Below are 11,694 nucleotides of genomic sequence, written 5' to 3' on the forward strand. Positions count from 1 at the left end.
GTGGGATGCTTGCCCTAAGAGATGGCAGGAAAAGAAGATGACCCTTACATTTCAAAGTCATATTGTCAGGTACCTATTGTCGATGCAAAAGACAACCAACAGGCTCGATTAAGGTAAGCATTGACCTTTGTTAGAGAAAAATACCCCCTAGGACAGGACTACCGAGCATGAACTGCTCTTGATTAGAAAGTTTTCATTTCAGCTCAGCCTGTGTGGCTACTTTAGGTTCCTGATTCTGCAAGGCCACCTGCAGGCTTTCTCTGAGTTTGTCAGGGTCAGCGTGTGGTCTCTTTTTTGTCCACAAAATGATGGACCGAGGAGTTGGCTGGTCATTTACTCCCATTTTGAGGGGTTTGCTTTTTTTTTTTTTCTTACCAACAGAAAGTGCTCTGATGTTCAGTCTTGTGAACAAAGCTGGGTTCAGGTGGGTCATTCATAGTCAGGAGCTCCCCATTCAGCTCTGCTTGTAATTACCAATGGCTGTACTATTTAGAAAGAACATTAACAGTTTTTAAAATGCTTTCCCACCCATGATCTTATTTAACCCTAATAACACCCTTCAGGAAGGTGCAGCTAGTGCTATTATCTCCACTTTGATGAGGAGGAAATGGGCTCCAAGATAAATGGCTTATGTCGGTCTTATAAATGGTGGTAACTGACAAGAAACTAAGTCTCCTATCTTGGAATTCTAGGCTCTTTCTACAATATCCCTTCAAAGCTGGCTCAAATTCTACCAGGAATCTTTCTCATTTCTGAGAGTTCTAATTATTATTTTCTATTTCAAACACTTGACAATAACCACAAATGCCTTGAATTATCACCTACGTAGATGTGCCTTGTTCTGCTGCACAGCTTGCATGCTGCTTCTGAAGCAAGAACAATGTCATGTGTTGCCTGCTTTTTTCACAGATCTCACAGCCTGCCTTTCTTGCAGCTTGTGCCCAGTACACACTAGCTGGAACTTGGCTATCTCTGTGGGTTGTAGCATTCAAAGAGCCGATACCAACTACCAAGACTAAAACAAATGTGCTGTGATCCATTCACATTCCATAGAGTATAGGAAAAGTCCCTGCTGACAAAGTTATTGAACACTGAATCATTAATCTCCAAATGCATTACACCAGTCACCATATATGCGGGAGGATTTGCTTTGTTGAAGTAAGAATTACATCTCAAAGTCTTATATTTGTATTATCTAAAGCGCCTTTCCATATAGCAGGAACTTATCATGAAAGAGTGTCTGTAAATGATTTATATATCGAATAAGTACTCTATTGAAATTTACTATAACATAAGGTTACTTTTCTTTTCTCAGAGAATTTTACAGGGAAGGCAATGTTCACATCTTGGGTCTTGTTAATAGTAGGCAGGCAAGAGAACTTCTCAAAGCTTTAGTTTCTTCAACTGAAAAATTAAAGCACAGAAATCTGTCTCATGGTGAGCAAATGAAAGTAAAAATACAAAAAAAATGTATTTTGACACATCAATAAATTTCTAGAACTTAAAGGATGAGTAAAAGATAATATTTGGTAGTGAGTTTAAGTAAGTGAAACTGTGGGAGCAAGGGTTTTCTACTGTAAAATGAGAGGGTTGGTTTAGATTATTTTTAAAAACTCTTTGAAGGCTAGAGAGTTATGAATCTGTAATGCTAGCTTCAGTTGTCAAGAACTCCTAATATTTTAATTTTTCTTTTCTTATACATAAACCTAAACAAATCATCTAATGCACAAAGACAGCCTCTTATTCAGAGTAATTTAAATACTAATCCTTGGGCCTGACCTGTAGTGGTGCAGTGGATAAAGCATCAACCTGGAAACGCTGAGGTTGCCGGTTCAAAACCCTGAGCTTGCCTGGTCAAGGCACATATGGGAGTTGATGCTTTCTGCTCCTCCCTCCTTCTCTCTCTCCCCTCTCTATAATGAATAAATAAAATCTTTAAAAAAAAATACTAATCCTTTTCCAAAGGATTATCTATCCTCATATAAATAATTGTCTTGAGTTATGTGTTTTTCCCATTCTGTTTTTGGACATTTAAGGAAGGAAGTCTTCCTATGCTCTTACTACATACATTATCTTGATCTAGGGGCCTGACTCACAGTGTCTCTCATTCATCAGACCATTCCTGCAGGGAGATGGTGGGTATTGTTAATAGCCAAATGGGCATTCTGTCTGCATTTGACAGATTTCCCATGTGGAAGTGAAAAAGTTCCCCACAGTGATGTGTATTGTGCAAATTGATGTCTTGCTGGTGACAAGATGTCTCCTTTTGAGTAGCTTCTGTAAATGGATCCTTCTGTAATGTCAGCTTGAAATGTGTCTGCTGTAGACCTAGGAGGTCAAAGGAAAGGCAGTTAAACAACTGATGAAAATAAAGGCTTGGACTTGGATAGGGTAGAGAGAGTGAGGGCCCTCAGGGGCCGGAAGTGATAAGGACAGGGACAGATAAGTGAGCCTACTGCAGAAATCTCAGCTGTATCAAATATGTGGCCATTATGACAAACTTGTTCACGTACTTTATTTCCTGTATCGTCACAGTTTGTTCTGTATGTTGGGCTGAAAAAGATTAAATGATTGTTTAAGGTCACACAACTGATACAAAGAATAAGGATTTTTACCCAGCTCTGATACACACATTTGCAGGCGTCTGTAACACGACTTTGTGACAACTTCAACAGAACAGAGAAATATGTAGTCATTGGGCCTTTAACGCTTAAAAGATCCACATACTTTTCTGCCTAAATTAAAAGAGGCAGAAAGAAACACTCTCAGAAACACACATTACTATGTAATTGTCACAATTATAATATACATATGATAGACCAGGGGTAGTCAACTTTTTTATACCAACCGCTCACTATTGTATCTCTGTTAGTAGTAAAATTTTCTAACCACCCACCGGTTCCACAGTAATGGTGATTTATAAAGTAGGGAAGTAACTTTACTTTATAAAATTTATAAAGCAGAGTTACAGCAAGTTAAAGCATATAATAATAATTGCTTACCAAGTACTTTATGTAGGATTTTCGCTGTTTGGCAGAATAAATCTTTATAAAACAACTTACTATAGTTAAATCTATCTTTTTATTTATGCTTTGGTTGCTCTGCTACCACCCACCATGAAAGCTGGAATGCCCACTAGTGGGCGGTAGGGACCAGGTTGACTATCACTGCGATAGAGTTTAATTTTTCATAGGAACCTAAGCTTAGTGGTAAGGAAAGTTCTTGTTTAGGCTGAAGATAGAGATTGAAAAGGAAAGGAAGAGGAAAAGGAGGAGGAACAAAAGAGGAAGAAGGAAGTAGAAAGGGAAGAGCAAGAGGAGGAGGAAAAGAAGTCAATTATCTCAACCAAATAGGAAAAGAAACTATGCTGAGATTAGAATGTACTCCACACTTGGATAGTTGCTTCCAAAATTTCATATTGGGGCACCCTGGAGCTTTGTAACTTCTCTATGTCATTGAGGCAGACTCCTATGTGAAGTAGATCCTGGCCTTTAAAGGCTGTTCTATGTGTGTTGCTGGATGGGCCCCACTGAGAAAGTGGAGGCAGGAAAAGGGATGAGGCAGCTCTAGGCTGTCATGCCCGGGGATCCAGAAGCTCCTGATCTCTTAGGACATTTGTGACCATATGCCAGAGAAAGCTTATTCTATAGGTCAGCCTCATGGTCCAAAATTCTTTCTCTTTCTTTGCTCTTCTCTCCACAAGTCTCATGGTTAATCCTTCTCAGAGGCTGTTCTAATGCATAATGAATTTGGTCATCCCAAAATTGATTTCCTTGAGTTAGCCCACCAAGATGTCTGTTTTTCACAGTTAAAATAAATATTCATTTTGTGTGTGTGATCTTGAAATCATGAAATATGGGGTGGCTTAGACTAATTGTAAACAAAACAAAACAACACCATGAAGCAGTTGATATGTGAGAAGTAAAATTAATCTTCATTCCCTTCCCACACACACTCATTCGCTCACACCCTCTGGCACATGAAACAAGACCTGAAGGTGGACTGGCTCTGTGCGTCAAAGTGCAATTCCTATCTTAAGAAGTCAATTCCCACAGGCTTTTCTATTCTTGGAGCATCTAATTACAGAACATCTGAAAGCAACAGGGATCCAGAAGTGAACTGAATTATTGAAAAAACAGAAGCAAAGAGGGTGCAGAGCGTTCTTATGTGTATTCAAATAGACACCCAACTTAAGGGTGCTGAGAAATGCAAGCATTTAATTCAGAAAATAAATATATTTTCTTTCATAGACCTTCAGGGAAAAAATGCTCTGTTTCTCCAAACCTTCTGTGCAAGTTTTGGTAATTATGTTACAAAAAGGACAAAAGCATAGAGGAGAGTACAGTCTCTTTAAAGAAATGTATGTTTATTCTGGTTGCAGTTTAAACAATTTATCTGCTGCAACTGTCACATACACAAGGAGGCTTATTGTTTTCTATCAAGGTTGTCTCAACACTTTAGTGGGAGGGGATGGAGAATGCAGCAATGCACAACTGATGAGTGAGGGTGGTATGTGGGTGGGCACAGAGGTGGGGGGGTTGGGAGGATTTAATATTGGGTCACCTGACCCTTAGTCTAGTGCTCTGTTCTTTAAATTACAACCTGCTCTAAGACATTATTAAAATGTTGAAACATTTTGTCAGCATTAGAAATTTTACTTTCAAACCCAGGGGCCAAAGAAATGAAATATATCACACCATGCATTCCAGCTGATAAATATTAAACAAAGAAGATGTGAGCCCGACAGCAAATTTTAATAGTGTGTGGACAGCTTTTTTCCCATTAAAAATAGGCAGGGAGAAATTAAGTTCATTCAATGCCTGTTTTCATTTCTTGCTTTAAATCAAGTCAAAAAACAAGTGCAAGAAGGATGTAAATGTTCCACATTGTCATTAACCAAAACTAAGATGGCCTTTCTGAGTGGGACATTTCAAAGTGCTGCTTTTACAATGTTTTCCTCATAGCAGAAGTAACCACTGTTTTTGGAAAAGAAAGAACTGAAATCTGCCAAACCTCAAAAGTTGTGAGGACATCCAAGTCTGAGGGAAGGTTTATCCCCTTGTTACTTGACTACTTCCTTCTCACACCAAAAGACTGGGGATAAAGTGTGTTGAGTGTTCTCCAGAGAGCACTTTTCACTTCTTTGTTCCGAAGGCTGTAGATGAAGGGGTTCAGCATGGGAATCACCACAGTGTAGAAAATAGACGCTATTCTGTCTGAGTCCCTGAACTGGCTGGAACTGGGCTGTATGTACATGAAGATGACTGAGCCATAGAATATGGACACTGACATGAGATGGGACATACACATGGAGAAGGCTTTCTTCCGTCCTTCAGCAGAACGTATCCTTTGGATGCTGATATATATGAAGAGGTAAGAGATGAGGATAACCAGGAGAGTGAAAAAGACATTGAAGCCAACGACACAGCAGACAAGCAACTTGCTGAGGCGTGTGTTGGAGCATGAGAGAGCCAAGAGTGGGGGAATGTCACAGAAAAAGTGATTAATTTTATTAGAACTACAGAAGGAGAGCCTAAAGATGTCTGCCGTGTGAATGGAGGCATTGAGGAAGCCACAGACAGAGGAGCCAGTCGTCAGGAGGGCACACACACCCGTTGTCATGGTGCTGGTGTAATGAAGAGGCCTGCAGATGGCGGCGTGGCAGTCGTAGGCCATGGAGGCCAGGAGGTAGCACTCGACGGTGGCAAAACCCACAAAGAAAAATAACTGAGCAGTGCATCCGTTGTAGGAGATGACTTTGTTCCCTGAGTACAATCCAGCCACTGTCTTAGGAGCTATGGCAGATGAGTAACCCAGGTCTACAAAGGACAGGTTGCTGAGGAAGAAGTACATTGGAGTGTGGAGGCGGGAGTCTGAGTGGATGATCACTATCATCCCCCCATTCCCAACCAGAGTGATGAGGTAGATGAACAGAAATACCAGGAGGAGGGGAACCTGAAGATTGGGGTCGTCTGTTAACCCCAAGAGGATGAACTCTGTCACGTCTGTGTTATTCTCCATGGAGGTCAACTCGAATGTGCCCTGCTGATTAAAGAAGAGCAGACAATGAAACTCAGATGCATAAGAAGAATGTTGGGATGTTATTGTCAGGAAGGGGGAAAATTCCACCCTTCTTCAGGTCTTACTCCTGGGCCAATAGTAAAATTATTTCATTGATGCAGGACTAGATTAACAGGAGAAAAACTGATTTAATACATGCCCATGGAAGAATTACAATATGACAATCAGATCACAAAATGAGGCTCAAAGAAATGGTCAAACCAGGCACCTTTTTGCACTTTTTTTTGGAGAAAGGGACAATAAATTTGTGAGAAATTGACAAGACAGTTAGTGCTCATTAGAAAGAAATCTAGGCGAGGTTTGGGCTTAGGTAGTAAATTAGTAAAAGCCATGAGGTGTGTTTATACAGACTTTTTTGAATGACTCTGGATTTTTCAAATACTTGTGATCAGGTTGTGCCTCAAACCTCAGGAGCAGAGAGGTCATCTATCACACAGAAAGTTATTCTCTTCATTTAGAGAGACAGAAGAAAGTCAGAGAGAGTTCCTCCTGTTCCTGCTCCTTCTCAAATCACTTTAGTTTGAAATAATCAATAAGCCATTGTAGGATATCTTGGGGCACCCTGCCCTGGGCCCTGACAGTATAAAAAGAGGAAATTAATATATATGTTGAGAATGTACTGTGTGTAAGGTACATGCTAGACCCTTCTGTTATATGACAGCTTTTAATCCCGTTAGAAGATATTGTTATGCCCATTTTATAGATGAGAAAATTAAGGCTTGGGGAGATTAATATTGACCACAATAACCTAATTGATAGAGGTCAGAATTAAGGTTCTCACCTTTATATCTTGGAATCCAAAGCCCATGTACTCAGAGCGTGAATTTTTTCCTCATTCCTTATCTGCTTGTTTCACTCCAAAGAATATAGCCTGCATGGAGATTTCCTGACATTTTCTATACACATATAATTATATGGTCTTAATCATAATAATGGCTCACTATACCCCAGGCACTGGTCCAAGGGCTTTACTTGTGGTTAACTCATTTAATTCTCACACCAAACCTTGGGGTTGATTCTATTATTTTCCTCATTTTATGCAAGGAGTAACTGTACAAATGAAAATGCTCCCCTCCATCTTTTCCAATTTGTCACCTTCATAAACAGTGCCCCATTGTCTAAAACATGCAAACAGCACCCTTTGCTTTCTTATTAGATTATTTCTAGCTGTCAATCTTGGTCTCCTTTTTCTGGCCACTCTCAGCTCCTAAAATGTAGTAGCTTTCCAGTAGGGACTGGAGAGGTATTACTGTAACATAATAATGATAATAAAAATAAAATAACTACTGTCCAAAGTCACATAACTGGTAAATGCTGAGAGTGGAATTACAGCTTTGGTCTGTCTGATATTAAACCCAGAGTTCTGACTATAACATTTAATGTCTTTATCTTTCAACAATAACTTGATTGAAATTACTCTTAGTATATTTACATGGAGAGGGATGTATTTCCACCTCCTATCAGAAGTCTTTGCTATTGTTCCTGGTTATAGTTAAGTCCTCCCTTCTCTGCTCTCTCAAAGCACTTGAGTCTTGGTTGATTATCACACAATGTGTTGTATAACCACCTAACTTCTTTTAATGGGCCCTAAGCCCGTTGGGGCAGAGACTGCCCATCCAGCCCACCATGGCCCCTTACATACATATATAAATATTTGGTGAATGGACTAGAATATCAACAGCAAAGGGCTTAAACAATTTTCCATGCTATCTCTACTACAAACAGCTGATTGCTCTCTTGTCTAGCTGGATCCATGTCCCCTGCCAAAATATTAGCTTAGACTTGTGGTATGAAAAACGTTCAGAAATAAAGTGAGACCGGGGATGAGAGGCCTGGAGAAAGGCTGGTGTCCTACTTCTAGGGCACTGTCTCTCTCTTATTGTTTTTCCTCAGCCTGAGGTGTTTGCAGGCCCTTCCTGTCCCTAATTGCAGAGTGGATGGAAACAAGTCAAGACCAGGGAAGAGAGGAGAGGTGTGGACAAAAAAGAGAAAGGGAGAGACAAGGGACTAGAAGGGAAAGAAAGCTTCAGTTCTGCTTGACCTTGGCTCACGTTAGACAGCAACTGCAGTCATCAAATTGGTAAGAAGCCTTTTTTATACCCTCCCTCCCAAAGGGGAAGGCAGCGCAGCTTGTCCTGCCAGGGCAGTGGTTACCCACACAAGTATTGTGGCTGGTGTCCTAGGAACTGGCTCAGCCAGCTTGTGAACCACTCTTGGTCAGGACCAGGGATAGTCTGCTGCTCCTTCCCAATGTTTCACCTTGAAAACAATGCTCCAGTGAATACCTTTGGGCATGCCTCATTATACCTCTCTTTTTCTATAAGAGAAATGCCTAGAATTTTTATATTTTATATCTGCTTTTTGCTTTTTGGTAGATTTTCATTCAATAATGTATCAAATAACTTCCAACCAGCAGGACTTTCTGTTACATTTACCCAGTTCTTTTGATTTTTTTTTTTTTTTTTACTTTTGGCCCGTGCCTGCATTACTCTCTAATTTAATAGACATAGTATCCTATAAACTGTGACAGTTTCCTGATCTTACCTATTAGAAAGTAATGGTATGCATTTAAATCACACAATTACTTAATTGCAATATCTATGCAAAGTTACAGGCAGAATTTCCAGCTTCGGCTCTATTGACTTTACAGATGAACAGTTCTTTGGTTGGAGGTGGGTGGGGGACTGAGAGAAACTGTCCTGTGCATTGTAGGGTATTTAGCTGTGTCCCTGGCCTTTACCCACTAGATGTCAGTAACACCTCCTTTCTCCAGTGTGACAACCAACATGGTCTAAAGGCACTAGCAAATGTTCCCTGAGGCAGGGTTGGAAGACGGCAACAACATAGTCTCTGGTTGAGAACCAGAATTCTAGAGTTTATAAGCCTGTGTTTTCACTTTTTCATGTAATCACAATCCCACGAGTTACATATTTTATATAATATATTTTACAGCATACACATATATTTTATATCAATGCGAGATAAAATAGTTAGTTCAAGGTCTAGAGTGTCAGCCAAATATTGCTGCTCATTGGTGGTGGTGGTGGGGGGGATCAAGAAAGGAAAACTCTTCGCCAAGTAGTGTGGTTCTTCAAATGAAGACATAGTCATCCTCCTGCCTCATAAACCAACCTTTTCCCCAGCACAGGGTAAAATAAACAACCTGGGAAAACTCCAAGAATGAAAGGCAGCTGACTTGGCATGGATTCTAAAATCTATTCCAAAACACCTTCTCAAAATATTTATCCGGCCTGACCTGTGGTGGCGCAGTGGATAACGCATCGACCTGGAAATGCTGAGGTCGCTGGTTCAAAACCCTGGGCTTGCCTGGTCAAGGCACATATGGGAGTTGATGCTTCCAGCTCCTCCCGCCTTCTCTCTCTCTCTCTCTCTCCCTCTCTCTCTCCTCTTTAAAAATGAATAAAGCCCTGGCCGGTTGGCTCAGCGGTAGAGCGTCGGCCTAGCGTGCGGAGGACCCGGGTTCGATTCCCGGCCAGGGCACACAGGAGAAGCGCCCATTTGCTTCTCTACCCCTCCGCCGCGCCTTCCTCTCTGTCTCTCTCTTCCCCTCCCGCAGCCGAGGCTCCATTGGAGCAAAGATGGCCCGGGCGCTGGGGATGGCTCTGTGGCCTCTGCGCCAGGCGCTAGAGTGGCTCTGGTCGCAACATGGCGACGCCCAGGATGGGCAGAGCATCGCCCCCTGGTGGGCAGAGCGTCGCCCCGTGGTGGGCTTGCCGGGTGGATCCCGGTCGGGCGCATGCGGGAGTCTGTCTGACTGTCTCTCCCTGTTTCCAACTTCAGAAAAATGCAAAAAAAAAAAAAATTATTATTAAAAATGAATAAAGAAAAAAAAAAGATTTAAAAAAAAAATATTTATACGATCAATTGCCTTGGTTCATACTGACCACCCAATTATAGCAGTAAGTCTGACTTCTAACAGTTATCCCAGACTTCCTATGTTAAACTGCCCCAGAATGCCCACTTCCTACATCAACAGTTAATATCCAGGGCATTGTCTATGTCCTCTTAATGTACAACCATTTCCATTATACATAGTGGTCATGGTTAATAAATGCATCTAGATCCAGAGCAGCAGAGAGAAATCTGGAACCATGCAGACATTAAAGTCTTTTTTTACCCCTCACCACCATCCCTTAAGGGTTGCAACACCATACCCCAAACCTTGTTGCTTCTGCTCCTGGATATTAACTGTTGGACTATGCTCCTCCACACTCACCCAGCCCTACCAAGGCCACTCTGTGCTGCATAGGCTGAACAGAAAGATCACAAGGAGCCTTGGAAGAGTAGAGACATTTTAGAAACTATGTAAAGATAACACATGGTAGGTCACTTAATTTAACATCAAATGAGAAACTGTGTTGAAAATTGAAAGCATGAACACTTAAAGGCTTATAGAAGTCCAAGCCACCAAGAAAGTATAAAAATAAAAGTTTTATCAAGTTGTTTCTGAAGGGATTTGAAGAATTACTGTCCACCCCAACCCACCACCATCATCACCAGCCATCACATCCCACTTGGAGAGTTCCAAAGAAGACTCTCAATAGGAAACTATTAGACCAAATTCCACAAAGAAAGAAACAAGGTCTGTCACTGCTTTGTGAATCAGTATTCATGGCCTAGACTAGTGCCAGGCACATAGGAGGCTTTTAAATATTTGTTAATGGGTGAACAGACTAGAAGTTCAACAGTTGAGTTAGAATAATGGTTCGATGCTTCCTAGCTGTGGGACTATCAACAAGTCACTTTCTTTTCATCAACAGAGGATTAGTAAGGCAAACTATGAACAAAGTCAAGCCACTATGTGGTCTATGGTAGGCTCTCAACACAATCTAATTTATTTATCTTATTATTTAGCTGTTGGTTGATCATATGGACTTGGTTCCTGGATTTTGTTAACACCAGTTGGTAGCAACATTCTATCTAGCAATGACTATGTCCCTTTCTGTTTAAGAAAATGTAACCCGAAATCACCTGGGGGGGGGCTCACTCTATTTCAATTTTGTCATTGTTGTTGTTGTTGTTATGAGATGTGGAAGAGGAGAGAGAAAATGGAATCAAGTCATTTTTATCCCTATTTCTGAGCCCTTTCCTCCTAGACAAACCCATGATTTCTACCCACAGTGTGAAGAATGCTTCTTTAAAGAAAGATCAAGGAAAACAAACCTGGTTCCTCGGGAATTGTGAGAGATCTCAATTTAGAGCTGCCTTCAACTACTAGATTTTTGAAGTCTGAAAAAGAAAAAGAAAGCTGTTTGGTCTCTGAGGATCTCAGTTTTCAAAGAGTAAAAGATTTCCTGAGGCCGTGTGGTAAAAATGTGCGGGCATCTCAGCTGCTGTTGCAGGAGACTGCAGAGCCTGAGTGAATGGTTTGAAATTCTGAGAAGGCTCGGGTCAGCCAGGAGCTGGCATCTATGTAGCTTTGGGATCCTCTGGAGGGAAGGTCCCTAAAGTTGCAACCCCAAGGTGACCCAAGGTTCAGTGAGAGTCAAACAAGCAATCAAATTGAAGGAGTGCTTTCCTGAGGGAATAAAACATTCTTATGTCATGGAAGAGCCTGAAAGGCTCAGAGGGAGCCCACTCTTAAGGCTAAAA

The 11,694-nt window shown here is 41.1% G+C and overlaps 1 protein-coding gene across 1 annotated transcript; it reads right to left on the reverse strand.

The window, feature by feature from the left end:
* Positions 1-5,070: 5,070 nt before the first annotated feature.
* Positions 5,071-11,394, reverse strand: LOC136320856 (olfactory receptor 5B21-like). The gene is made up of 2 exons (XM_066253996.1): positions 11,266-11,394; positions 5,071-6,042 (listed from the first exon to the last, which is right to left on the reverse strand). The coding sequence occupies exon 2, from the start codon at positions 6,019-6,021 to the stop codon at positions 5,071-5,073; it is 951 nt and encodes a 316-aa protein (XP_066110093.1). The 5' UTR covers positions 6,022-6,042; positions 11,266-11,394.
* Positions 11,395-11,694: the final 300 nt, after the last annotated feature.

This window comes from Saccopteryx bilineata, chromosome 1 (genome assembly GCF_036850765.1).
Source record: "Saccopteryx bilineata isolate mSacBil1 chromosome 1, mSacBil1_pri_phased_curated, whole genome shotgun sequence".
NCBI lineage: Eukaryota > Metazoa > Chordata > Mammalia > Chiroptera > Emballonuridae > Saccopteryx > Saccopteryx bilineata.